The following is a 25,910-nucleotide window of genomic DNA, read 5'->3' on the forward strand; positions in this document are numbered from 1 at the left end:
TGTACTACCGGCCTTCGCGTCTCCTGCTCCTCCTCCAATGTCCTTCGCACCACCAATTTCTACGCCGATGCAGCCTCAGGGCCCAATCATACCACCGGCCCCGTCCCCAGCCCGGCCCCGCCCCGCAGAAAGGCCGACACTATTCACAAGTCTGCCCCACTCAGCATCTTTCCAATCTCAACCGCAAACACCTCCGTCAAATGCGACGCCCTCTACGTCCGCTTTCAGCTTGGGGTCCTCGGGGAGCAGCAGCTCGCGACCACCGACGTCGCCACTAGTACCTCCTCCCTTAGGGAAGATCCCGCCGATGTCCCTTCCACCAACCCCGACGTCGCGATGGTTTGACCCTACCTCGGGCAAGGGTCCCACCGGCATGCCCAGTGTCTCCAGGAAGAAGTCTGGATTGGGCCTCCCACAGCTGTTCTTGCCGCCATCGAGCTCGGCCGAGCTTCTGAGTCCCTTACAGATGAACTCGCCTGGCTTCCCAAAGTCTGCGAGTGTCTCCAACGGTAGCCCGTCGCCTCTGCCCCGCGACTCAGCCCAGCGTTTGGTCAATCGCCCAACTCACGCGGAGCCTGTCGAGACTCCCCTTCTAGGCGAGAGGTCTACCCCTTCAAAGGATAAGGGCAAGGCGAGGGCAGAGCCAGTGGATCATGACAAGATACTGTCCGAGTATCTTCAGAAGAAGAATATCAAGGTGATGAAGCACTACTACAAGCGATGGGAGGATCGGACCATCGAGCAGGGTCAGTGGAAGGAGGCCTGCGAGCGCGGCGAGGCCTACAAGGCAAAGGTCCGCCGGCAACGCAACCGCATCCCTCCGACGTACAGTACACCGACGATGCAGAGCCTGCAACAAGAGGAAGAGCCGAAGAAACGGAGAATGTCCGCGGGTGAACTTATCCGTCCGAAACGGATGCGGCGCGCTGCAGCGTTGCACTACGAGCACCCACTCACGGATGAAGAGCTCGCGCGGCGGTTGAAAGAGGTGCAGCATCGTCCACTCTCCTTGCCACGCCGCAGCGCCGGTGGTCGAAGCAGCTTGCTCATGTCATCCTCTTTTTTACCTGTCAACAGAATCACGAAGAGTCCAAGATGCGCTGGGCGACGGGCACCTTCTTGCGGAGCCTACGCGCGCACCTTAAGACGATCAATAAGAGGAAGCAGCCTCTGACGGAATGGCGGCTGTGGCTCGCGGTCAACCCGTTCTTTGACCCTACTGCGATTTGGATCGAGAAGAAACTCGATGCGGAGAAGCTAGGTGACTTCAGCATTGACCTAGTCACTTCGTTACCGGCTATCTCGACTCCAAAACCCTTCCCGCGAGGGTCGCCTGGCCTGATCATATTTGAGCGCACGCCGTTGGAGCGCATAAAGGATGACATCGAGAAGTACGTGAATTGTTGGATGCGTGATCCGGCAGACTGACTGTGTTTTGTGACTAGGCGACTACGCGTTCTGGACGACACTGTACGCCTCCGAGATATCGTGGCAACTCTGCCTCCTATCCAGGAACGGCGCTTCACTCCGACTCTGATGGTCATACATTGGATCAGTCAGACAGATACCAACATTACGGATGACTTCACCAAGGAGGTAGGCTTCAACACCGATTGATCGTGTCTGTGCTGCGTGGCTGACATTGGATTAGATGAAGAAGCATGTAGACAAGGGCGTCTTCAAGAGCGTGCATGTCCTCAGTGCTCCGGACGTATCCGGCGGGCTCGACCCCAAGTTTACCGAGTTTCTGAAGACCATGACGCTAGACCTAGATGATCATTTGAAGGAGACCATGAGTTGGAAGGGTGAGACACATTTCACAGCTGCAAGCTCACGCTTATTAACGACTACCTCAGCATTGGCCAGATGCTTTACGACTCCGTTCACGACAGCTGTGTCTGACTGGCTAGACAGCTGCTGGGCCAATGAGAACTGTAAGTCTCCCGCGTACGTTCCGCGAACTAGGCTGACACTTCTTAGTTGATTGGACACGCTATGAGCACGTAATGACCGCCATTCGAGATCTCCAAAACGATGTCGTCCAGTCAATGCTGGCGCTGCTTGATGGTCCTCAACCTGTTGAAGTCCAGCGTGTTGCTGATCCGGAGTCGTATCCTCATTTCGGCCAAGGTATGTTGTTCTCACATTTTCCGCGCATCAGTGGTCTCAATGCGATGTAGGACATATGATGGGCCCGTTCATAGATGCCCTGGCAAAAATGCCAATTCAGACTGCGGAGCGCCTGCTCGCCGCAAACACGACTTCTCAATACGCCGTCGAGAAGACCCGCCTCGAGCGGGCTCTTGGTGATCTGGATTTGGCCGTCCAATCGTACAGTGGTAGACTCCGCGAGCAATTGCTCGCTGCTGCTGTTGCTGAACGATCTTCATCGAAGCGGTCCGCAGAGGACGATGAAAGCGTCCTCCAGAGGTGAGTTGATAGGGCTCGTGTCTAGCAATTCCGGACATCTTATTGATGATTCCACCAGTCTCCCTAGCTCGCATTCTCAGAAGCGTCTACGATCTGACAGCGGCTCCAGCGGCGAGGGATTTGTGCCTCTCACCAATGGTGTCTCCGTCTCGCCGTCACCAAGTATAGCACCGTCCTTGTCTACTGAGGGCGAGAAGTCGTACGTCAGCGTGGCGATGCTGCGCTCCTTGACACGCGATGTGCTCGAAACATACGGCAAGCACTGAAATTAGGGCTGCACAAATGATATCACGGCTAAATCGTAGTTGGGTTGTATTGTTATCCTCATTGCTATGATATTTGCTGGATTGCTATGTATCTGAGCCTACGGACACTATCTCGCATACACATCACTCTATATCCACAAGTTCTTACACCTGAATTGCGGAGGGCCTGGAATACTTGTCGAACACATAGATCTAGAGATCGACAGGAGCGCTAGCTGAGCCAGGTCGCCCTAAACGAGTCACGCGCGTCCTGGGGTATGCCGCCGCCTCGCCTCCGCCTCTTTGTCCTCAACCACCACGACGGTTCGCCCATCGATCCGTTGCGACTTCCAGTCTACCTGAGGGCGTGCCCATCCTATCAAGTCTTATATCTGCATCAACAACAATGGACGGCGGGGCGAGAACTGGCTCGGGGAACATATTCGGTATCCAGACCTACCACGCCCTTTCCGAGGGCCTCCTCTCGCTGACCCGTAATCACAGGGGTGACGCTGCACGTCGAGGCTGCTGGCGAAAGGCCAGCAGAGACGTTGACGTTCCTCAAGGTCGCCACCAGAGCCGTCATCATCGGCCGCCAATCTAAGCAAGGACGCCTGGAGCCTGAGAGTGCCGTCCCCCGCAACGCCCTTTTCCTTTGTCCCGTAGTCAGTCGCAAGCATGCCAAGATCACCTTCACGGAATATGGCAACGTCAGCCGTGCCTTTCTGTAGTATGTTACGTGCCTTCACTGACCCACAGGTTACTCAGGCGTACGTCATGGACTTGCGTTCCCACCATGGAACGCACATCCTCCGCCCGGGTGAAACGCTCGCCAAGATGCTCGAGCCCGAGATTGCTACCGTCCTCGCCGACGGAGACATCATCACATTTGGCAAGAGTGTCGGGCGCGACAGGGACCTCGTACTGCCCGTCGTCGCGCGCGTACAGCTCCTCTTCGCACCAGCTGCAGCAGCTCTCGCACCGCCACTACCCGAGCGCATATCCATCTCTCCCGACACGGCTCCTTCAGAGCAGTCGCCCGCTCCCGGGACGTCCGGGCGATACGGAATTTACGTATCGTCCGACTCCTCGGCATCGTCATCGGCCGGAGATTCTGACATCGAAGAGATCCCCCCGCCGCCGCCGGCGGTCTTCTCGCCTTCGCTGAGAGCGAGGACATCGCAATCATCTCAGGCATCCAGCCTCAGTGGTAGACTGCAGCTTCTGAGAAACCTGTTACCCGCCGCACCCTCCACTTGTGTGGACGAACCCATGCCGACTGCTTTCACGCAGCTCCTTGCCCTTCCTATTTCCGGTGCGATAGACGCTGACAGTTCATCGTCTGAGAGTTCATCCTCTTCCGCGGACTCTTACGCAAGGGACGATGACGATCTGTACATGGAGGAGCCTTCCATACAGCCCGGCCATGCCCTGTTCGACGAGTGGCACAGTCTCTACGAGCCACCAAGTCCCAGGCCTGTGGGCAGCTTCGAGGTTCCGCGCGCACACTCCACGGAAGTGCAGCCCCCCTCCCCTGTCGGTGCAGACGCCGAGCCTTTCCCTGGCCAGCTCGAGATTCAGAACGATCGTCCAATGAGCCCTGTCCCTCCAGTCTTGCTCACCGCCCTCGAGGACAGCATCCAGACTGCCCGAGTCAGTATCTCTTCTTGTCTTCGATGTGGTACATGTGCTGACTACTGCTAGGAGGACATCTCCGTGCTACGCCAGACCCGCAGTACGGACGAGGAGCGCTTCGAGGAGCACGTCCGTGAGATGAAGGCGCGCCTCGCCGCTCTCGACGAGGCCATCCGCGTGCCCGCTCAGTCTGCGGCTGAGCGTGATGCGGCGGTGACAAATGTCGTAGCGCGCATGGAGGCCTTGCAGGGGCAGATGACCGCGTTAGAGCATCGCGCGGCTGACGTCGGACCTCTCGAAGACGGTCTGAAGGAGATCAGGGCGATGCTAGAAGGTGCGTCTGCCTTGCTATGCTGTTGAAGCTGATCTGAAACGACACATACAGAGATCAAGATGATCCGCGAGAACGGCGAGAGGCAGGTCGCACTCGAGCTCGAGGCCGTCCGGGTCGCTCGTACACAGGCGGAGGCTGCGGCAGCGGAGGCTGTCGCGCGGCTGGTCAGTGTACCGCTCACAAGCTCACCCGTGCATACTCACCCTCCACAGGCTGCGAACCCGCTGAAGCGCAAGCGTTCCGAAGACGACGACTTCTACATGGACGACGATGCGGGTGATGTACGCGTTGTCGTGCCTATGCCGAAACGCAGGCGCATGGTTGGCCGCGTTGCGACGATGCTCGCGCGGACGGCGACCGTGGCGACAGTCGGTGCTGTTGCGGCATGGACGGCTCTTGCCTTCGCGTGATGGTGTGGGTTTGCGCTCCCTTTCTCTGAATATGTGCATGGACAAGAGTAATTGTGTACGATGGAGAAGGTCTTCGAGTATGTACCATCCAGAGCAAGTTCGTTATGATGTATGTCTATGTGTAGAATCATTCGTTTTGTGACGGTAGTCTCTGTTCCTTGGCAGTGTAATTTTATATGGTTCGCCACTCTCCGAAAGCCTTAATACTCGGTATCGACTGTATTATTATATCAAACGTGGAACGCTGTGTCTACAACATTCCAAGTGCAGTGTTATGCTGTCCTGATCTCGAGGTCTAGCGTTAGGGAATCGGCTGGATACACGCACGCTCTAAGTAGGATGTCGAGTAATGGTATCTGCTCGGACTGGGCAGTCTGGGTTTGAAAACCCGCGAGGGAACTTTTAACTTTATGAGTACGTGCGAGGGGCACGGGAGGAGGAGGAGGAGGAGGGGGGGTCCATTAGAACTGCACAAAAAGCAGAGAACATCAGAAGATATACCGCTGGCTATGCATCCGCCGGGAGTCGAACCCGGAGCTAGGCCAGCCTCCAGTGGGAAGACCCAATGTTACCGCTACACCACGAATGCTTGTTAAGAGGACAAATGTTATAATATAATAGTTGTTGTTAACCTACTGAATGAAATCGCCTGTGCGCGGTGGGATGTATGCAGCACCATGGCGTCGACCACCGCTGCCCAGCAAATCAATGTAACAGACTTGGATCTTCCACAACTCGCAGATGTGCGACGGCAACTCGAGGAGGTGCGGACTAGGCTAACCTCACGCCTGCCCTTGTTGACGCTACATCCTCAATTCTGATTCTAGGAGCTCACGCACCTCACGAACTCTTTCACGCAACTGAGGCAGGCGCAGGCGAAGTTCAAGGCATGCATGGATAACGTGAAACAGGTAACTCCTGAGAGGAAGGGTGAGCTCATCCCTTGTTGACTCCGGAAACTCTCCGCGGCTCATTCGCACGTTCAGACAAGACCATCCTTGTGCCCTTAACAAATTCGCTCTATGTCTCGGGGAAGCTCTGCGACACGGAGAACGTGATGGTCGATGTTGGGACCGGGTACTACGTGAAGAAGGTGTGTATCGCATTCCTGTTTTTCCCTACTGCACGATGTACTGATCGGCGTCCTATGCTAGACTCGGGCACAGGCGGTGAAACACTACGAGGCCAAGGTGGACTACATCCGCACAAACCTCGAGGCCCTGCAAGACACGATATCCAAAAAGCAGGACAACATGAACTACCTCATCAATGTTATGCAGATGAAACTACAAGAGCAGGCAGCTCCGAAGGGATCGAAGGGGTGAAGTTGGTCGAAGCAGTGTCAACCTTGCCGATTTCATACTGTGTACTACTAGTAGTCGCCACCCATCCAATGAAGTTGATAATTGGCGTTTCTGACACGTCATCCACTGAAGGAATAAAAGATTCATATAGGATGCGCGCGAGCCATACAGTACAAGGTAACCCAAAATACATGTATGTGGGAGAGAGATGAGGACCATACGGGGGCATAGGATCACAAAACCAACAGATCCAAGATGTACTATGAATGATGCATGATGTAGACACCAGTCAGGTCATCCGCCGAGGCAATGTCAATGACCCGTAACCACACCGGTCAATATTGCTGTGCAACGGCGCCAGACTTGCTGCCTCCGTGCCGTCTCGAGTCCACCGAAACATGCGTTGCGTTAGTCGGAGCGCCCTCCGCCACCGGAACGACCGTCAGACCGTCGTTCGTCTGCGACTCTGCACGCCTGGGTACAGACGGTGTCCGTACGCGGGGTGGGAAGCAATAGCCAATAGCCGAATGCGAGTCTGTAGCTTCTCTGCACGTAAGCATTGAGTTGTGCAAAGTACCGCGATGAAGCATACCTCAAATATTGTCAACAGCACTTTCCGTCGCACGTCATGTGTCTGGCTCGAGCTTCTCGCCACGCGCAAGCACACGGACCACTCGACTCGGCTGAGCCACCGCCTCCATCATAGCCATGACCGCGGGTGGTCTTTCCACGAGGCCAGTTCCGGCACCAGGACGCACGGTGACAGGGCTGCTTCCACGCTCTCCGTTCCGCAAGTACGAGTTCCGGCGGCCGCCACGCTTCGCACGTTCATCCTCGTTGGGGCGCCGGGTGGCCTGGGGGGAGCGCCGCCCATCGCCACCAGGAGACGTGTTGCGGGGGGTACCGTTGACAGCGGACGGGGTGGGAGGTACCTCCAGAACCTTGAGGCCTGCCTTAGCTGCCCAGAGTGCGACAAGCGCTCCAGAGGAACGCGGCTCGTGCCTGTTCGTCTGAGGCGCGGGAAGGGGTACAGGGGACGCCGAAAGGTGGTTGTTTGGTATGAAAACAGCCTCGGACTGTGCCTCCGGGGCCTGGGAGAGCACAGCGAGAAGGACGCGGGGTTGCATGCCACCGACCTTGCCGGGGCCCGCGTTGACCGGGCTGGCGTCGACCTCGTCAGTGGCATGGTTGACCTCCCAACGTGCGCAGCAGATGGTGCGTCGGACCCACTCAGGCGAGCCCGTCGGTGGCGCCTGGTTCTCGAAGACCTCGTCCCAGAGCACGAATGCATCGTCGCGCTGCACGCGGATACGCTGGTTCGTGCCGACTTGGGCCTCCAGGACGCGAGATGCCGCACGGGCACGCTGCGCGAGCGAGCTCATGCCCTTCTTGAGCAAGTCTAGGGTGTTGAGGGCCTCGAGCGGTACGATTACGATCTCCTCGCGGCCTTCGCGGCACCACTTCTTGACCTGGTGAATCGCATGCACGAGCACGCTCGCGTCGACGACGATGATGTCTGCATCCTTCTCCGCCTTGCCTCCCCCCTGTCTGCCCTTCTCCTCGTCTATCTCCGTAGTCTCCCCGTCCCGCTTCCGTGCCGGTTTGGCGGGGGCGCCGCGGGGGCGCTTGCCCTCGTTGTGGCCTTGGGGGTTGGGCGTGCGCCGGTCACGCCAGTTTTCACCTCCAGATCCGACAGTCTTCTCCAGCTGTTGGACTTGGTGGTTGAGGAACGCCGCTCCGAGGGCGCGGGACATGGCCATCTTGTTGGAGGCGATCGTTGGCCCCTGAGGCCCCAGATAAGCAGAGTCTCGGGAGATCGGTGTGCAGGCTTTTACCTTGACGTCGGCCATGGTGTAGAAATGTGTGGGCGGGTTGTTGGTGGGAGTTTAAGTACAGGATGCGGGCGGCTGGCCAAGGCGGGCGGCTGACTGCGCCTCGTCGCTGACTAAGCATCACACAATAGTGGACCCACAAACCACTTATGGCATTCTTTCCTTAATTGGTATGCTGTGGCGAGATCCTTCTTGTTCCTTCGCGCGTCTCGTAGCAACGAGGCTGTTGTGTGATCCTTGTTATGCGCCTTGTCTTTTGCCCTTCTTTGACCATGACGGCAACAGGTGAACTCAACCTAGGACCCCCCTCAAAGGCAGCAATGGTCTTGTGGCGACTTGGATGACTCGGACAGTCTGCGGAGTCCAGACCGACTCAGCTAGCAAAGGAACTAGACTAACATATGACTGGTACCATCTGCGATTCCTTGTCATGCAGCTGTTGTACTGGGATCAACGTTCTTCAAGGTATATCTTCTTCATTAGTCATACTGTACAGCATTGTCAATGGCACTGTGTGTCTGGCATAGCATTATACGAGCATAACGGGGCGCTGCGTTGCCTTGGAAAGACGACTGCACAACCAGCTGTCTGGATGTGTATGACCCACTACTTGAACCTGGAGGACTGGGAGACCCATATGACGGTCGTTATCGCGGAAAAATACTTACAGTGAGAACTTAGATGTCGCGTAAGACTTACTACTTAGATGACACGTGAGCCGTACACTTTGTACATAGATTCATACCGTTTCGAGCACTTGGTGTCTACAATCATGCATATTCCTTGCCTAGTCACTACAGTGTACTACCGTTCCTTTACCCAGGTGATTGAGACTTGCCTCCCGTGGGCCCGCGTCTTGAATGAGATGGGCGCTGTTTTCGGTACTTCGTAGAGCATTGTCGAGAGCACTGGGCTGAATATTTTCTGGACGCTGTGCTCGTTCGTTCTGTACCCAGAGCTAGAATAGTTGCGGAGGCGGAGCGTCACGCAGAACCGCTCCTTTACCCAGCGTGACATCACGTCAACTCGCGGAGGAGTGTGAGTCACAGTTACCGAATTCAGAAGGAGACTGCGCGGTCCAGTCACGCATTGTCACTGTCAGCCACCCTTGTTGCTCAACGACATTTATCTACGACGCTCTTCCTCCTTCACCATAGACTTGGAATTTTTGGTGCAACAAAAATACTCACCAGCATCGTCTTCGATTTTGATGTGGACGCATAAGGGAGTGTAGTTAGTAGTCACTGTATCACTTCCGAATCGTGGCTTCGCCCGAAATGGTATGTTTCGGAAGTGTCATATTTTCCGGGAAGCACATAGTCGTGCGGTCCCCATGAAAAAATTACCATAGCTCAGGCCATACTCTGGGATAGCTCAGCTTAATTTACAAAATTTTGGCTCAAGGACGGACTGCGCTGGGTGCACATGGGTAAAGGAACCACCGTGGGTAAAGGAACGGTAGTACACTGTACTGTATATAGTTTGCAATGAGACACACACACCCGTTGTGTGCTCACCCTAGAATGCCCAAGTCCGCCTCGGCGGCTGATCAATTGCCTAATGCGGAATTATTAGCTAATTGAGGCAACTGTCTACGTGCACTGCTGTTCATTGCATGGCATTACATGGCACGGATAGCACAAACCCCGGAAGCCTACTCCTGATTATACAGAAGCGGAGCTGTGAAATGCTTGATAACTCGAGTCCATAGCCCCCATTAATATCATGACGAGGCGTATGGCCCGGGAAGCTTCGGTAGGAGAGCCATGGAGCCCGCGGTTCTCCTGGTATCAGAGGGACAGATATTGTGACATGGAGTAAAATTGTATCAAATCAATGAAGAAATGCTAAGCACCACAGAGAGTACAGGGGGAAATGTCTGGCGCAGCGATCCTGGCAAGTGCGATGTTCATCCCGATTTGGCAAGGCCGCCTCGGGCACGTCCGCCGGGCGCCAATTGCACTAAGTCTAAGTCGCGCGAAAGTAAGTCTTCAGAGTAAGTGAATCGCCGCGGAAATACGACCTGCCAGTAAGTATTTTACCGCGAAAACGCCACTCATTATGACGGTCGTTATCGCGGAAAAATACTTACAGTGAGAACTTAGTTGTCGCGTAAGACTTACCACTTAGTTGACACGTGAACCGTACCCTTTGGACATAAATTCATGCCGTTTCGTGCACTTGGTCTCTACAATCATGCATATATTTCTTGTCTAGTCACTAATACTGTATATAGTTTGCAGTGAGACACACCCGTTGTCTGCTCACCTAGAATGCCAAAGTCCGCTTCGGCGGCTGATCAATTGCCTAATGCGGAATCATCAGCCAGTTGTGGCAACTTTGTCTACGCGCACTGCGGCTGTCCATTGCATGACATGGATAGCACGAACCCCGGAAGCCCGATCATCATATTATAGACTCGGAGCTGTGAAATGCCTTTTCATACTCCATAGCCCCCCTTATTGACGAGACGAATGGCCCGGGATCTTCAGTAGGAGAGCCATGGCCTTGAGCCCGCGGTTCTCATGGTATCGAAAGGGAACAGATATTATGACATAAGTTGAAAGTGTATCAATTCAATGCAGAAATGTCATGCATCACAGAGAATAAAGGGGAAACCGTCTGGCGCAGTGGTCCCGGCAAGTGCGATGTTCATCCCGATTTGGCAAGGCCGCCTCGGGCACGTCGGCCGGGCGCCAATCGCACTAAGTCTAAGTCGCGCGAAAGTAAGTCTTCAGAGTAAGTCAATCGCCGCGGAGCTACGACTTTCCTGTAAGTATTTTACCGCGAAACCGTCACTCATAAAGATCGCATGTAAATGGCGCAGCGCCGGAATTCAGAAGCAGTCCGTGGTAAGACACACCGCGCCGTGCAATGTTTATCGGATTACACGGCGCGAGCAACATTTAGCTCTAACTTCTCAGGCACGTCCCCATCCAATAGTGACACCCCTTCCTTGATCATGCCTACAGCGAGACCACAGCCGCTTCGGTCAGACGCGCGATTGAGATACGCTCGAGTCCGTCACACAGAGTTCTGACACATCCGACTCGGAGTAGAGGAGTGGTGGTCAGACGTCTAGCAGACCCGTCCGATGAACGTACTGATATTTCGTCAAAGTCGCTTGCGGGCACGAAGTTATGGACTATGTTGTAACCCCCCGCGCGACGATTCGGCTCTCCAGTAGCTCCGTAACCGGTTTTCCTTGGGAAACATGCATATGCCGTATTAGATTGGGAGTTAACTGAGGTCGATAGATTGAGTAGCGTTTAATCTCGATCGCGCACATTCAACATACTGTAGAGTTTCATTGGTTCTCATCGCTGTGATAATGGTACTGCAGATAGTAGAAGTCTCACCATGGGTAGGGTACGGTTCTCAAGGGCAACCTAACTTTGGGAGAACATACGTCCCAGCGATGCGTCCGGACGGAGCACGGAACAGGTTCTCTTGTAATCGTTGAATAGGTGTTTACGCGCACGGAGCATTGAGCATTGTTTGAGCTAAATGATGATGCACGGTGAGTAAGAAATGGAGTCTGCGTGAGAAGCGTAGCAGGTCTCAGTAGGTCGCGACCGGGAGAGCTTAGTAGTAGTAGGCGTAAGTAGCCACGGTGACACATCGGACGATTCATGCAGTGTTTGTTGGATGAAGCAGCGGTCGTGTATCATCCGAAGTCTTACGTCATACTAGTCATACCTATGTATGCTCCTGGAATTCAAAAGACGCGATGGAGCTCGGGGCGTTGTGACACACCTCGAGTCAGCACTGGGACTTCTTTCCCTTCGACCGTCTAAATATGGACGCGAAAGTACCTACGTATGGTGGGAACCGGAGATACGTCGACGTAGAGCCGTGACGTCAATCTCTCGAACGCGCAGTACCATCCTGCCAGCCTGAGGCTGGTGCATCCAGGTAAGAACTCAGCATGAACTGCGCTGGTGTCCTGGTCACCTCTGAGTAATCGATATTGAGTATACCAATAGAATCAACGATAAAACATAATCTCGACATACCTGTTAGAACGCGCCCTTACCCTTTGGGGGACTCGGAACTGTCTATGCAACAGCTGTCGCCTGACCTCAGCGCACACTGATAGCAGTAACGAGTACTCAGTAAACACTTGGTAAACACGCATGTACCAATGGGTATGTATCGTTTGTGAAGTGGCATCACATGCGGATAGAGCTGGATTATTTTCGGAAGTCTGGTCTTGGCTCGTTCTTGGCCTGACTAGCATGGTCCGTTCAACCATCTCGGGCGCGTGGTTACACGCCCATCACGAGGGCCAAAATCGCAATGGCAGCTTCCTGAAGTCGCTCAGTATCGAGTATGCACGAACCGAATTCACAGCGGCGCTTACCGAAATCAAGCCCAAACACCTCCTCGGTGCTCCTAGAACTGCACCTCCATCCCCATTCAACCGCACCTCGCCAACTCTTGCATGAGTTGAGCGCCGCCGGGTCCCATCTGCCCGACTCGAGCGTCCCTCGCCAAGTCTTGGCCCTCTTCGATCATCGCGACAGTGTGGCTAGCGCGCTCAGCTGACCCGATCACCCAGGTACGCACCCGGTGGACGCGTTTAGGCGGGTTATAGCCCCGTGGGGCACTGGCAGGGGCAATACTAGCTGTCACCGCCAGAGTTAAGTAGCAGATGGGCGGAGAGGGGCCGCCCTTTCCCGCCCCCGAGGCTTGCTTTGCGTCTGCTCTGTGCTTTTACGCCTACGCGCGCTGCTGCGATGGCTACGGCTATGATACGTGTGGAATGGAGAGAGCAGGTGCGTACGAGCTAGATGGGACTGATGATATAGCGGGGTGTTCCCCGCTTCCCCGCGTTGCGGGGTAGAAGACCCTGTTGGACGATGGACGACCGCATCAAAGTGCGCGCGCCTCAAGCTTTCCCTTTGCGTCCTGGTACCAGGTCATCATCAAGACGTCCGACGACGCTTCAATGCATATCGTAACAGGATGCAGATGACCCTCATAGCCGAGGCGGTAATACCACGAGCAAATGTCGGTCGCGCGCTGGAGCCCAACCAAGGACGATCGTCGTCAACGCCAACGTCAACGCTGCCGTCCTCGCTCTAGTCAACTGACTCGCTCTCTAAACAATCCGAGCCCCTGGACGCATCACGGCCCGACGCCCAAGCCCCCGAACAAGCTTTCCCCGCACTCTTCCCGACATTAGCCCCAATTTCGAACAATGGAGCGCACCGAAGCTCGAAGCTCGGGCTTCGCAGCTTCCCCCAGTCGTCTCGCGCGCGCGGACCGGCGGCACCCAGGACCGGGCGGGGGGCCATCCCCACCGCTAATCCCGCTAGCCCCGCATCCCCGCAACACGATGCACGGTCCCCACCGTCAATCGCCAACCCAGTCCGCGCTTCTCCCGCGCGCAAGCGCGAGGCGTTGAGCTGCGGCTGCCTATCCCGTCGATCAGGATCAGGACCCGTAGGCGTCGGCGTCGACCTACGGTATCGAAATTCGAGGGACGCCCGGACGTACGTAACTTTGACGGATAGGCTACGCGCCCCTCCCGCACGCGACGCGGGGCGATCCGTCGGTGGCGGTCTGGCAATCAGATCCACGATGGATTTTCTGAACACGAGGATCCTCCCCGGACTCGCGCAGCCGCTTGCCAAATGCACGGTGGTGATGGGGAATCGCCCACTGATCGACCGCGAATGGTGGTCGTTGCTCGCGCGGCCCGCATTGGACGTTGGCGCATGATATTGCGGGAGCGTGCGTACGCCAGCGGCGGACCGGACGTTGCACAACCTGGCTGGCCGCAAAGCTCGACGCGCTGGCGGGATCGTCGCGGTGGTACACTGGGACGGCGCGCCGGTCGGGGCGGGGCGACCGCGTCTCCGACTTGGATGGCAAGTCCCCGGCCAAGGTCGGGCGTACCTGACGAAGGGTACAACGATGGCGTTGGAACAGTGCGGAACGACGGACCTCTTTGTGCGAGCGGGGAAGTACGACACGGAGCTTGGAGGGAAGAGCGTCGCACTGACAAGCGCTGTCGTGTCCCGCGCGAACGGAGACAAGCTGTTCACGAAGAATGCCAGCGAAATTCGGACGCTCCGGCCGCGGAACTCGCTCGGGACGAGTCGCACGCAGCCACTAATAGCACCGCGGACCACGACCCGCCACGGACCACGACCAGCACCGGAGCGTGGGCGTGCGCCTGCGAACCCCGCAGCGCAGGCGGGGCACTGCGGGCGAGGGAACGTGGGGTTCCCCGCGCGCCCCGCACCGCGAATCCGCGGGCAGCGAGAATAGCAGCGGGGGGGCTTCGTCTTCGCGCGGTGAATTGGACGATCGGACCGAACTAAGAGGGCGTCTCGCGCTGCACTGGCGCTGTTCCCCGCACGGACCTTCCCGCCAGCTGCCAGCGTCGAGGCGAGGGTCGTGGGATGCGTTGCGTGCGTCATTTCCTGCCCAGCTCGCCGCTGCGAGGGTGGTGGCTCGAGGGAGCTCGAGGGGGCCGCGGTGCCTGGCGGGTTTTCGATTGCACCGTCTGCGGCTTTCGTCATCCCATGCGTGTCTACCCACGGACAAGCGGACAAACGGCGGACGGGCTGACAGACCTGTGTTGCGCATGTCAAACGGGGGAGATGTCAGCCCCGGATTGGGCTCCGGATCCGGGCGGTCTGGAGAAATGCCTCGTTTGCTTGGGCGAGAAAATTCCGGATCTTGGATGTCAGTGCGAGAGCTGCATGGGTCCGGGACGACGTTGCCGAGGGTGAAAATTTGAAGCCACCGCAGGCCGGGCAATCGCTCGTCGACCGTATGCTCGCTCATGGGGTAGCACATGGTGCGTGCCGTCCGGGGACGTGCTCGGCGCATGCAGCAAGTCCACTGCCAACGCAGGAAAGGCCACGATCCGCCACTAGTCTCAGGCTGGGCCTGCGTACGGGAGGCGGGCGCACGTGACGGTGGGCGATGACGCAGATGGGGATCTCAGGGAGGATGCGGGCGTCTGCGGACATACTCAACGCCTGCCACGATCGTCCCAGTTCGCGGCCTCGGCCCGCTGCGAGAGAGATGCCTCGACAGATCGTATCAGCCGCCGCGGCTGCCGTTCGTGATTTCTCATGCTCGAGGCTGCTCGGAGGATGCGCGGGGAGGGTGCGTCTCATTGGCCGGTCGCTGCGGAGCCGCCGGGCTGTGGCGGAAGAAAGGATAGCCTGCAACTTGGGCGGGACTTGGACCGTGCGGCAGCGGCGGGAGACGTTGAGGCGGGCGGGGCGGCGGTCGGTGGGTCGCGGCCGGGCTGAGGCTCTGGCGGCTGGCTGGCGGCTGGGATCGTCGGAGGGCGAGAGGCCGAACGCTCCACCAGCCGCCGGGCGAGGCTGGGACACGGAGTCGGAGGGAGCGCGCAGAGGAGAGGGCGAGCATGGCAGCCCATGGCTGAGCTGATGATGTCACGTTGCTTGGTGGCTGCCGTCTCCGTAAAATATTTACAAGCGAGCGTCGTCCGCATCGACCCCCGGTCCCCATTCCCCAAACGTCCCTTATATAACGCCCGCCCCCGCTTCCCCTTCCTCCTCCTCCCTTCCCCACTCTCCTCCTCCGCACGACCCCATCCTCTCTGCGGCTGAGTGTACTCCGAGCACCATGGCCGTCCTATGCTATGTGTACGTCTCCTCCCCGCCCTCCTGCTCACTGCCGCTGACAAAGTCACTCACAGCCAAGGTCTGCCCGTCGGGTACATGGCCATTGCCCTGGCCATCCTCGCCTCCATGGGAGGGTTCATCTTCGGGTACGACACCGGCCAAATCTCCGACATCCTCATCATGGACGACTTCCTCCTCCGCTTCGGTACATGCACAACACCAGGAGTCTCCAGCACATGTTCGTTCAGCACAGTCCGCGAAGGTCTCATCGTCGGCCTCCTCAGTATCGGAACGCTTGCGGGTGCTCTCATCGGTGCACCGTGAGTACATCTCCACGCCTCCGTTTGCGTCTTATCCTGACGCCTTCTCAGAACGGCTGACTTCCTTGGCCGTCGGTACGCCATGTCTGCGGAGTGTCTCATGTTCGCCGTCGGTGTCATCATCCAGATCACCTCCACCCACGTCTGGCAACAATTCGCCGTCGGACGTCTCATATCCGGTCTTGGTATCGGCGCGCTCTCTGCAGCCGTACCCATGTACCAGGCAGAGACCGCCCCGTCCCAGATCCGTGGTACGCTCACCGCAACATACCAGCTCTTCATCACCTTCGGTATCCTCGTCGCATGTGAGTCTTTCCACTCCCTGTCGCACATGTCAACGGCTGACAGATGGCGTAGACTGCATTTCGATCGGCGCACGCGACATCAGCGGCGCCGGCTCGTGGCAAACTGTCGTCGGCATCTCATTCGTCTGGCCTGCCATCCTCGGCTTCGGCATCCTCTTCATGCCAGAGTCGCCTCGTTGGCTCACCGCGCACGGGCGCTACGACGAGGCGCGCCTGTCGCTCGCGGCAGGTCGCGGTGTGCCCCGTTCAGAGGTCGAGGATCACTTTATCATCAACCGCGAGATCGAGGAGATGCGCGAGGCGGTTGAGTACGAGAAGTCGGTGCAGTCGGGTTGGGCTGATTGCTTCACCTTCGAGCGCAAGCAGCTGTACAGGACGCTCCTGATCTCGACGCTGCAGATGTTCCAGCAGCTCACCGGTGCAAACTACTTCTTCTACGTGAGTACTCACTGCTAGCACGTAATTTGCCGCGCACATGCTCACAGCATAATGCTTCAGTACGGCGCGTCGGTGTTCAAGTCCGTCGGTATCAGCGACTCGTACATCACCCAGATCATCCTCGGTGCCGTCAACTTTGGCTGCACGTTCGGTGGTCTGTACGTCATGGAGACCTTCGGGCGTCGTCGCCCGCTCATCGTCGGCGGCGTGTGGCAATCCGTCTGGCTCTTCGTCTTCGCCGCCGCAGGCACCGCAAAGGACCCCGCCGAGAACAAGTCGATAGGCAAGCTCATGATCGTGTCTGCGTGCCTGTTCATCCTCGGCTACGCCATGACCTGGGCCCCGGGCGTCTGGATTCTGGTCGGCGAGACGTTCCCGACGCGCACGCGCGCGAAGCAGGCTGCGATCTCGACGGCGAGCAACTGGCTGTGGAACTTCCTGCTCGCGTTCTTCACGCCGTTCATCGTGAGCGCGATCCAGTTCCGGTACGGCTTCGTGTTCGCGGCGTGCAACTTGACGGGCGCGGTCATCGTGTACTTCTTCCTGTACGAGTCGTCCGACTTGTCGCTCGAGAGCGTCGATATGGTGCGTCCGTTTCCTTGCTCCCTTCGTTTGCTGGTTACTGATCTGCGTGTGCGTGTGTAGATGTACGGCGACCCGTACTGCAAGCCCTGGACGTCGGCCAAGTGGGCACCGCCGGGCTTCAACTCACGCCAGGACCTCATCGAGCAGCAGCGTGCCGCGGAGTCGCACAAGCCGCTCGCGACCGGCGTCGAGGAGGCACGCATCGAGAAGACGGACGAGCCAGCGAACAAGGTCTAGCCCGCCCCTCCTCCTCCCCTCTCCGCTGCTCCGCTGCGCCGTGGGCGTTGTTCGGCTCCAAGTGGACGCGTGTGCTCGTAAAACGGCAGATTTAATTCTGGTGGAATGATCTCTATATGATGTAATGTGTACTACTATCTACTAGCGCGTTGAGGCTTCTTGCGTTCTACGCGCACGACTTTTCTCTTTGACTTCTTCATGATTTTTGACGTCGACACATCTTTAGGATACATAGCTAGCTGCTGCAAGTCACTATCACCACTACCACCATCATCGTACCGTATACCTACCACAATAGTACAACATACTATGTAGCGCGTGCAATGCAATCATCTGTAGATGAGACGTGCAAGCCATCGCTGGGTGTCTTGTGAGAGTGGCTCCAGAGCAAGTGTGCATGATTCGGGTGAGATGTATGAGTTCCATGTCAATTGTGTATGGAAATTGGTATGCCCTTCGGCCGTTTGGAGTTCTTTCTGCGCCTTCTCTCTCCTCTTCTGACCACCCGTCGTCTAGCGAGTGTCCAAGAGGCCTGAGCGAGACGAACGTCGAAAACGCATGTTGGGCCTAAGTACACGGGAAATTGACTGCGAGGGAGGACGAAGAGAGGAGGGTGCTAGGGATGTAGGCGTCGAGGGCGACTTCTCGGAGGCTGAGGATCGGATTCACGGTGCGATATGTGACACGGTGATCAGTTGCTCATGATTAGCAGGCCCGGAGCGGGGAGGTACGTACGAGCACGACGGCGGCTGTACTGGTTACTACGTTTGCGAGGAGGATCACGCTTCGCGAAGCGACGCGCCGGGGCCGGGGCCGTTTCGGGCGGGGTCGATCGATCGAGGGCGGGGAAGGCGAAGGCGAAGGCGACGACGTCAACACGGTCCGCGATGCAGAACTGGGACTGCGATGCCGGGTACGGTGGTGTAGGAAATAGAGTGTGCCTGGGGTGCGGGTGCGGGTGCCGCGGAAAGCGTCCGTGTCCGGATTTGGCGACGACGATCCTCGGTCGCCGGTCGGTGCGGGTGCCTACGAACGCGATCGCAATCACAGCAGGCGACGATCCGGGTGCGGTCGTATATTTGCAAATGGGGGGGAGGACGCTCGCCGCATCGCGTAATAGGAGCGTCACGGGCGAGAGCTCGACGCCCGAGGTGCGAGCGAGCCGCTTGAGGCCGAGCGTACGCTGGAGAGTCGTCCGGAGCGTGAGGGCTTCTGCGGTCAGGATGCAGACACGCGAGCGGATGGGGACTATACGCTGCATCAGGACTCGGCGATACCAGCTGGCACTGTGTGCAGGGACAGAGATGAGGACCCTCGAGGTTCGACTCACCTCCTCGGATTGGGTATTAGAAGCAAAGTGAGGCGCAAGAGAGCACCGTGATGACATAGCATCATCGAAGAAGTCTAGCGAGTTAGCGCCTCGATAGTGCGCTAGTGGCCCGGGCTTGTTTCGCCTGGCATGTGTGGGGGATCGACGACATTAAGTAGCAGAGAAGTATGGAGAGCAACGTAGACAGTTGTGATGAAGGGGCCTATCCTCTTGTGGAGCCAAATGCATCTGCTTTCTGGGTCCACAACCAGGAGTCGATCATAGAAGTAGACGACTGTGGCACACGGTCATCGATCAGAGAAATGAGGCACATAGACTCACAGTATGGTACTCACCAGTCCCAGCCAGAACTCAGCGCCCACAGAACGCCCTAGTGGAGTTGATTTTGAAGTGAGGGCAATCGGCTCGACAGGAGGATCGACAGGAACAGGGATGCCACTTACCGAGAAGCGATGGCTGTGGTGTCTTGTGGGCTCGTAGACATGACACGCACATAGACAACACAGTGTTTCATAGACGAGAGGCAAGCGCTCGACTAGCGGAACGGCGACCGCCTCGGTATGCTTTCAATACATCCAAGCCCGTCCGCCGCCAAAGCGCCGCACCTCGACGGATGACAGCTGTCCGGAAAGCCGCATCAGCGGCTCTACTGGTTGTGATTCCCGGGCACGATGACCTAAAAGTCTTCAGCAACCACACTATACTGATGTCAATGGCCCGGGAAGGACCCACGGAGCACGTTCGTCGACATAACTGACAGCGCTAGCTCCAATAAAAACTTTGCGTTCGAAATTATTTACGACATACTCAGGGACAAGACATTGGGCTCAATGCCACTGCATGTCATTGACAAAGCTTCCCGTAGTTATGCTGTCATGCTCTGTCAGTAGTCAAACGGCGTCTTTCCACTGGCATGACCGCCGGGGTTCTGAGATATAGATGATGTAGCAGCAGCGGCAGCATGGAAGATTAACAAAATATCTCAGCTCCGTGACGATGCTGACTTACCATGAATATGACGGTTGAGTCTATGTGATTCACGGACTATCGCGAACATTGCCATCTGTCATGACAATTTAGTATGATGGCGAGAGGCCCCTGGTGATGTTTTGAAGGTTTGCCAGGGTGGTTTGTATCTTCAGCCAAGGTAGCGGGCGTTGGTCTAGTGACGCAACCTGGGTCCATACGGATACCTCAGCGTCGACAGCGTCGTCGCTGTCAAGGATCTGGTCAACATCGCCACCATCGCCACCGTTGCCACCAGCCTGAGCATTCTGCTCTACAGCTGTCTTTTTTGAAGTTCAATTATTACGGACGTATCCTTCGCCGGTTTCCTGATACCTCAGGACTTGCGATACCTTCGTTACCGGCTGTGAGTCGAGTAGGTCGTCCTGGGAGGGACTGATATAAAGCAATTCCTAGCAAACCTTGAGGCCTTGGGCAACAATTATGAGGGACACCTGCAGGCTGCCGTAACGTGTTAACGCCACATCAACGCCACATACACCGGAAGCAGCATAGGCACTATTTGTCGTTGTTTGTGTTTATGGCCACCTCGTGCGCGTCTGGACTGTGCAAGTCCCGCTTGGTTCCAACCACGACCGATGCGATCTATCCAACCTCGTTCATATTGGACGGTCCGAACTGTTTTCGGCATTTGAATCCGCCCACTGCCTCCAAGCGCTATGTTACGAGTATGCCCAGAGTGTGGGCCTTAACTGAATCGACTATCATCAAGCGTGCTGCATCGGTACCGCTTGACTCGGAGGTCAGTTCATGGGTCGTCTCGTCTGCCTTGCCGCGATTGAAGCAAGTCGCAGTGCAGTATATAAGTCACATGTGCGTGCCAATATGTTCCGAGACGTGCCAGACACATGGTACAGACAAAGCGTCGGATGTGCGGGAACAACGCTGGCGGGCCACTAGCGGAAGCAAAGTCAAAGCACCTATATCCGACAGTATATAGTGTACCGCGGTGCCATGCAGCCCACTCGCTCTCAGCTGTCCTCCTATTCCTGATACCCCGATTTACGACCCTTTACGACTTCTCATGGATACAGCTGATGGCGTTGACATCGGTCCCATGTGAGTGCCAGCACTAGAAAAGTTTCAGCCCCCCACGAAGCTCACGCCACATTGAATAGCTTTGGGGCATATGTCCTTGGCATCTATTTCAACATCCTGCTATACGGCATAGTTGTGTCTAGTTACTATCATTACGCTCAACATTCTCAGCAGTGAGCGACTAAATCCTCGCAGCCTGAAGTCTGACGTACTAACATCAATGGAACGAAGGGATCGCCTCCTGATACGCTTATTCGTGAGTATGTTATAAGTGTTTGTGGAGCGTAGCTTCACAGCGATATCACAGATACTGTGTCTCTTCGTAGCGGATACCACGCAGACCGTCTTGTCTGTGGTGTACGTCTACACTGGTCTGGTCACTCATTTCGGTACGCCTCCTTCATCTGCATTGAGCGAGGGCTGATAGGGAAACTGGGGGTATAGGAGGAATACGTTACCTCTCGACTCCTGGCATAGGTGAGCATACACCTCGAAACCTAACTTTGCAACTTCTCACAAGTCCGCCGCAGTGTCTACATCGGGTGCGTCCCACTGAGCAGCGCTTTCAGTATGGCTTTTACTGAACGATCTCACGTCGGGATACAGTACCTCCTATTACCGTGAGCTTCCATTCTGTAATAACTACAACGTCAAATGATGCTGACTTCCACAGGGCATCATGTCTTGCTCTGTCGAGCTGTTTTTCACCTACCGCGTTAAGGCCATCAGCCATTTGACATGGCTTCCCATACTCATCGGTATCCTCGCGGTCATCTCGATGTGTATGTCTCGTTTGCGCATACACGCACCAGTAACAGCCGCTTACAGCCTTTGCTACTGCTACAGTATCTTCAATCGCTTCAGTCATTGCCATCCGTTGGCCGGCATTTGGAGGGCTCGAGACTCTTCAACTGCCTGCAGTCAAAGCGCTAGTCTCGACTTGGCTAGCAACCGGCGTGGTAGCGGATCTTCTGATCACCATCTCGCTCGTATGGCATCTTGTAAGCCATCCACCACGCGTAAGTCTGGCCGACTCGAGCTGAATGTCTCCACTCGTCCATAGCACCGCAGGAAGTCTGGCTTCTCCGAAACCGACTCCCTCGTCAACCGAATCATCCTATGTACGTCTTCGCCCTCAGCTTCCGTTTTATTTTAGAATTGACCGGGACTTATCCTCGCGGACACAGTTACGGTCCAAACAGGCGTCCTCACCACTACATGGGCTATTATCGATTTAGCTCTCTACCTCGCTTCCGTGAGCTATATCTATCTCCGTCTGTCATGAGAATATATGTTTGCTTATCACGTTCATGCTCTCTGTAGACTCGTGATACGTGAGTACTTGGTCCCTGATATGCTCATGATCAGCGCTGAATATGCTGTGTGCGCCGTCTGTGCGTCTCTCTTATAGTCACCTTTTCTTCAATTTCTCGCTCGCTAAGCTCTACACGATCCTCCTTATGTCGAGCCTCAACCACCGCGGCACGTGGGAGCCCGCGCCCTCGAAGACGTCTGGCGTGCTCTCGTGGAAAGTCGAGAGTAGGCCCACCACAGAGAGGATGTCCACGAATGTGAGGATCATGCCGCCGTGTTGCATACCGAAGCTGAGACTGACTCTCGCTGCCCTGTAGGACTACTTCGTCTGACTTCAATTGTGTGCATGGACAAGAGCGCCGGTCGCGACAGGAATGTAGGGTCGAGAGCCAGGCTGGTCGCCGTTATTCAGGGTTATGGGTTATGTATGGATTCATGAACACCCACGACATTATGGGAATGTAACAGTACCGACCCGTTATGTAGCACATGAGCGAGGTTCATATATCGATTGAGTTGACCGTCTTTCTGCTTGTAATGCACGACTCCAGGCGCCGACGAAGGCCAGCAGTCACTGGGAGTTCAGGACGACCTGCTTGCGATAGTGTCCAGTACACGGCATGTCTATAGCTACATTCTCGATTTCACATTACCTTCACCTGCATCCACGCATGAATGTCGTAGCCACCTACACGGGGCGCATCTACTGGCCTTCTTCCTTTGCCTCTTCCTCCTTTGCACGCTGTATGGCCTCGATGACCTTCGCGTGTACCTCCTTTCCCGCAGCGACGACGCCAAAGTTTTCACCGAGCGTCCTGCCGAGGCCGAAGTCAAGTGGCCGTCCACGTGAGTCGCTGACGATCCCGCCTGCTTCCTCGACGAGCACTGAACCAGGTGCATGGTCCTGCGAGATTTATCAACATCTTAGTCCATGAACACCTGAGGAGCCCGTACCCAGATTTTCTCCTTGTAGCCAGTACCGACGGGCATGCGCAGGTAAACACCGCCATCTCCCCTTGCAAGCGCCGCATACTTCGCCTGGCTGTCCATCCTCGTCGGCGGGCGGGTTACGCCCAGCAGCCTCGCCACCTTCTCATTGAAGCTCAGTTTCGCATGCGCCTTCTCGACGCTCTCGAGGAGGTTCAGCGTCTCCGGCGTGAACGCGGGTATCCGCAGGCGCTCGCCCCGCTCGTCGGTAGCGAGGGACTCAGCGGGCGCGAGGGGGAGCTGGAACGCGCCGTGGCCACGGGTGGCGACGAAGATCGCGCCGCGCGTGCCGTCGGGGCTGGGGAGGTTCGGGCAGCCGATGACGCCGAGCTCGACGCGCGCGTCGACGATGAGCGCGAGGCAGACCGCGTACTGCTCGCCGCGCAGGAAACCCTTCGTGCCGTCGATCGGGTCCAGGGTCCACATACCTAAGGTGGACGAGCGTATCAGAAGGCCAGGGTCCCATGGGGTGAGGCAGGACACAGGCGCGGACGATCAGCGCGGGCGAAGAGGGGATGTGGGAGAGTACGTACGCCCGGATCTGCCGCCCTCGTAGTTGCCGCGGTCGATGGCGGCAAGAAGATCTTCCGTCGTGCGCTGCTGTGTGGGACCGACGCCCCATGACTCGTCTTCGCCGGGCTGAAGAGGCGCGGTGAGCGACTCGTTGGCGAGGGCCACAACGCGCTCGCGGAGGGAGACACCCGTGTCGGCGCGGAGGTCGTTTGAGTCTTCTTCGCCGACGATGGGGTCGTGTGGGAAGGTGCGGGAGAGGATGGTGTTGACTACCGCTTGAGCGGCGAAGTCACCGACTGAAAATCATGGATTGTCAGTCTAGGGTTCAAGTGGGACAATCGTAGTGAACGTGTCGAGGAAGAGACTCGGATGGACTCGCGATCGCCGGAAGACAGCTGTTTGTGAGTCCGCGGTCTTAGAGAGTAATACATATCTGACGAAGAATGTCCGTGTGGACCGTTTCAAGGAGGCCAAGCTGACGCGCAAAAATACAGGCCCATCGCACGAAGTTGCCGCCAGCCTCGAATTGCCCAATACCATAAAATCGGAGAAGAGAACGGAAGCGATTATCAGGGTGCATTGACACAACGCCTGTGAGACTATTTGTATGGCAAGAGGTATACTTGCGTAGAGCAAGCCCGTCTACCACTTATTCGTAGTGCTCGGCAAGTGGGCGTGTGGGTCACATGGGTGAATATTTAAGCCGCCATTCCACCTCTCACATCGCGACATATTCCGACGGCATACGAAATGCAGATCCTACTCACCAGTGACGGGGCTCTTGTCATCTTTCGTGAGCGTCTCGTTCCGCACGAGCTTGTTGAACACGGACGAGGTCAGCGCGCAGGCACGCCTGACCGCGGCGACGGCGACCTGCCTCTCCGCAGAGTATGTGAGCGACATGGCTGGAGTGAGAGAGCGCTTTTACCGGCGTGGCTCGTAGGATCGAACTTGCGGCGGAGAGCATGCAGCCGCTGCCGCCGGGCGTCGAGATCGCGATCCTCCTCTCTAGATCTGCCCACGGAGATGGCACACGTGACGGAAAGATCCAGATCTGCGCCTCCGCTGCGGCCACCGCGACTCCCGCTTGACACAGCCTGGCTGCCTGACACGCTTCATGGTCACTTTATTCGACCTCTAGCGGGCTTCGTCGTGTACACGCGGCTCCTTGAAATTTTGGAACAAGGACCATCCTGGAAGGCGGTATTGAGGCGGTAAGAACATTTCCAGTTGCTCGGAACTTGATACGCTGTCAATATCATTTTAGATCCCCTCAGCTGTACGCAGGATGCCTTCTCTCAGAGGTGTACAATGTGTGCCATTCTGAATTCGCTCTGTGAACCGTGGCAATCTAGCTGATTCGTCAACCCCATTGTAAACCTCCATTCGGAAGGACTTAGGTTGGAGAGCATAGACGTACTGTCGCTGCACGAATTCGTGCGCTCTCGTTGACTCACATAGCTAATCCCGTCACTTCGACTCCCTCCAACGTTGCATTTAGTCCAGATACCGTACGTTACAACAGCACGAAGCCACAGTGTAAAATCTCTCGTTTTTCTTCGTCGGTGTGCGCCACTGTCCACCCAGCGTCCCCTGACACTCCAAATCCTGCGGGAGGACATCCAGTAACAACAACGGTATCTGTGTCTTTCATGATAGATTCCGCATCGTTGCTACTGTTTCATTGACTGCAGTGTAGCCCCCAGAAAGCAGCCTTCCATCTGCGAGTCATCCACGGACATCGGCCGGACCCTTACTCATTCAAGACTTTTTTGCCGCACCTTCAGCTCCGAGCCTCAATGTTACAGTATGTCCCATCGGTCCATTCCACGGTTGTGTCTTCCCGTTCTGACGTTGGTGTCCCCCGCCGCGGATCACTTCATATATCTGGCTCGTTGGTAATCTCAATCGTGCAGCGTTTTACTGAGACCGATGCTGCGTCGCCGCAGGCCATCGAGTCCCTGGTTGTGTATTTCCATTGAAACGCACTGGTCGCTCGTGGGTTCCCCTC

At 56.6% G+C, this 25,910-nt stretch overlaps 9 protein-coding genes and 1 non-coding gene across 10 annotated transcripts; 5 read left to right on the top strand and 5 right to left on the bottom strand.

Annotated features, from left to right (window-relative positions):
* The first annotated feature begins 1,292 nt into the window (after positions 1–1,292).
* Positions 1,293–2,825, top strand: C8Q71DRAFT_414965 (uncharacterized protein). The gene is made up of 6 exons (XM_047918416.1): positions 1,293–1,391; positions 1,446–1,805; positions 1,857–1,934; positions 1,981–2,130; positions 2,181–2,430; positions 2,489–2,825. The coding sequence occupies exons 2-6, from the start codon at positions 1,652–1,654 to the stop codon at positions 2,694–2,696; spliced, it is 840 nt and encodes a 279-aa protein (XP_047782062.1). The 5' UTR covers positions 1,293–1,391; positions 1,446–1,651; the 3' UTR covers positions 2,697–2,825.
* A 256-nt stretch (positions 2,826–3,081) lies between these two features.
* Positions 3,082–5,054, top strand: C8Q71DRAFT_854476 (uncharacterized protein; the record flags this gene model as incomplete). Its single annotated transcript, XM_047927059.1, has 6 exons — positions 3,082–3,121; positions 3,180–3,385; positions 3,444–4,328; positions 4,380–4,644; positions 4,696–4,808; positions 4,857–5,054. 6 exons carry the CDS (start codon positions 3,082–3,084, stop codon positions 5,052–5,054), a joined length of 1,707 nt encoding a protein of 568 aa, XP_047782063.1.
* Positions 5,055–5,564: 510 nt separating this feature from the next.
* On the bottom strand, positions 5,565–5,643 carry C8Q71DRAFT_t36. The gene has a single exon. It is a non-coding gene; the product is annotated as a tRNA-Gly (tRNA).
* An 88-nt stretch (positions 5,644–5,731) lies between these two features.
* Positions 5,732–6,379, top strand: C8Q71DRAFT_701314 (Prefoldin-domain-containing protein; the record flags this gene model as incomplete). The annotated part of the gene is made up of 4 exons (XM_047920183.1): positions 5,732–5,818; positions 5,882–5,984; positions 6,041–6,147; positions 6,209–6,379. The coding sequence occupies 4 exons, from the start codon at positions 5,732–5,734 to the stop codon at positions 6,377–6,379; spliced, it is 468 nt and encodes a 155-aa protein (XP_047782064.1).
* Positions 6,380–6,485: 106 nt separating this feature from the next.
* C8Q71DRAFT_740219 (uncharacterized protein) lies at positions 6,486–8,256 on the bottom strand. The gene is made up of 3 exons (XM_047922756.1): positions 8,194–8,256; positions 6,951–8,142; positions 6,486–6,899 (listed from the first exon to the last, which is right to left on the bottom strand). The coding sequence occupies exons 1-2, from the start codon at positions 8,206–8,208 to the stop codon at positions 6,985–6,987; spliced, it is 1,173 nt and encodes a 390-aa protein (XP_047782065.1). The 5' UTR covers positions 8,209–8,256; the 3' UTR covers positions 6,486–6,899; positions 6,951–6,984.
* Positions 8,257–13,006: 4,750 nt separating this feature from the next.
* C8Q71DRAFT_415032 (uncharacterized protein) lies at positions 13,007–14,928 on the bottom strand. Its single transcript, XM_047918417.1, has one exon. It carries the CDS (start codon positions 14,721–14,723, stop codon positions 13,275–13,277), a length of 1,449 nt encoding a protein of 482 aa, XP_047782066.1. The 5' UTR covers positions 14,724–14,928; the 3' UTR covers positions 13,007–13,274.
* Positions 14,929–15,435: 507 nt separating this feature from the next.
* Positions 15,436–18,048, top strand: C8Q71DRAFT_740228 (general substrate transporter). The gene is made up of 6 exons (XM_047922757.1): positions 15,436–15,827; positions 15,881–16,126; positions 16,178–16,431; positions 16,484–16,869; positions 16,930–17,454; positions 17,515–18,048. The coding sequence occupies exons 1-6, from the start codon at positions 15,808–15,810 to the stop codon at positions 17,689–17,691; spliced, it is 1,608 nt and encodes a 535-aa protein (XP_047782067.1). The 5' UTR covers positions 15,436–15,807; the 3' UTR covers positions 17,692–18,048.
* A 213-nt stretch (positions 18,049–18,261) lies between these two features.
* Positions 18,262–19,431, bottom strand: C8Q71DRAFT_740231 (uncharacterized protein). Its single transcript, XM_047922758.1, has 4 exons — positions 19,357–19,431; positions 19,022–19,295; positions 18,427–18,939; positions 18,262–18,343 (listed from the first exon to the last, which is right to left on the bottom strand). Exons 2-3 carry the CDS (start codon positions 19,084–19,086, stop codon positions 18,564–18,566), a joined length of 441 nt encoding a protein of 146 aa, XP_047782068.1. The 5' UTR covers positions 19,087–19,295; positions 19,357–19,431; the 3' UTR covers positions 18,262–18,343; positions 18,427–18,563.
* A 1,640-nt stretch (positions 19,432–21,071) lies between these two features.
* Positions 21,072–22,731, top strand: C8Q71DRAFT_854481 (uncharacterized protein; the record flags this gene model as incomplete). The annotated part of the gene is made up of 14 exons (XM_047927060.1): positions 21,072–21,106; positions 21,166–21,258; positions 21,317–21,341; positions 21,393–21,474; positions 21,530–21,562; positions 21,616–21,627; positions 21,692–21,705; positions 21,759–21,867; positions 21,932–22,086; positions 22,149–22,206; positions 22,273–22,340; positions 22,409–22,419; positions 22,497–22,656; positions 22,717–22,731. 14 exons carry the CDS (start codon positions 21,072–21,074, stop codon positions 22,729–22,731), a joined length of 870 nt encoding a protein of 289 aa, XP_047782069.1.
* A 371-nt stretch (positions 22,732–23,102) lies between these two features.
* Positions 23,103–24,802, bottom strand: C8Q71DRAFT_721125 (3(2),5-bisphosphate nucleotidase HAL2; the record flags this gene model as incomplete). Its single annotated transcript, XM_047921411.1, has 4 exons — positions 23,103–23,303; positions 23,354–23,814; positions 23,920–24,195; positions 24,667–24,802. The coding sequence occupies 4 exons, from the start codon at positions 24,800–24,802 to the stop codon at positions 23,103–23,105; spliced, it is 1,074 nt and encodes a 357-aa protein (XP_047782070.1).
* Positions 24,803–25,910: the final 1,108 nt, after the last annotated feature.

Source organism: Rhodofomes roseus, assembly GCF_022264815.1.
Source record: "Rhodofomes roseus strain CIRM-BRFM 1785 chromosome Unknown C8Q71scaffold_4, whole genome shotgun sequence".
NCBI classification, from domain to species: domain Eukaryota; kingdom Fungi; phylum Basidiomycota; class Agaricomycetes; order Polyporales; family Fomitopsidaceae; genus Rhodofomes; species Rhodofomes roseus.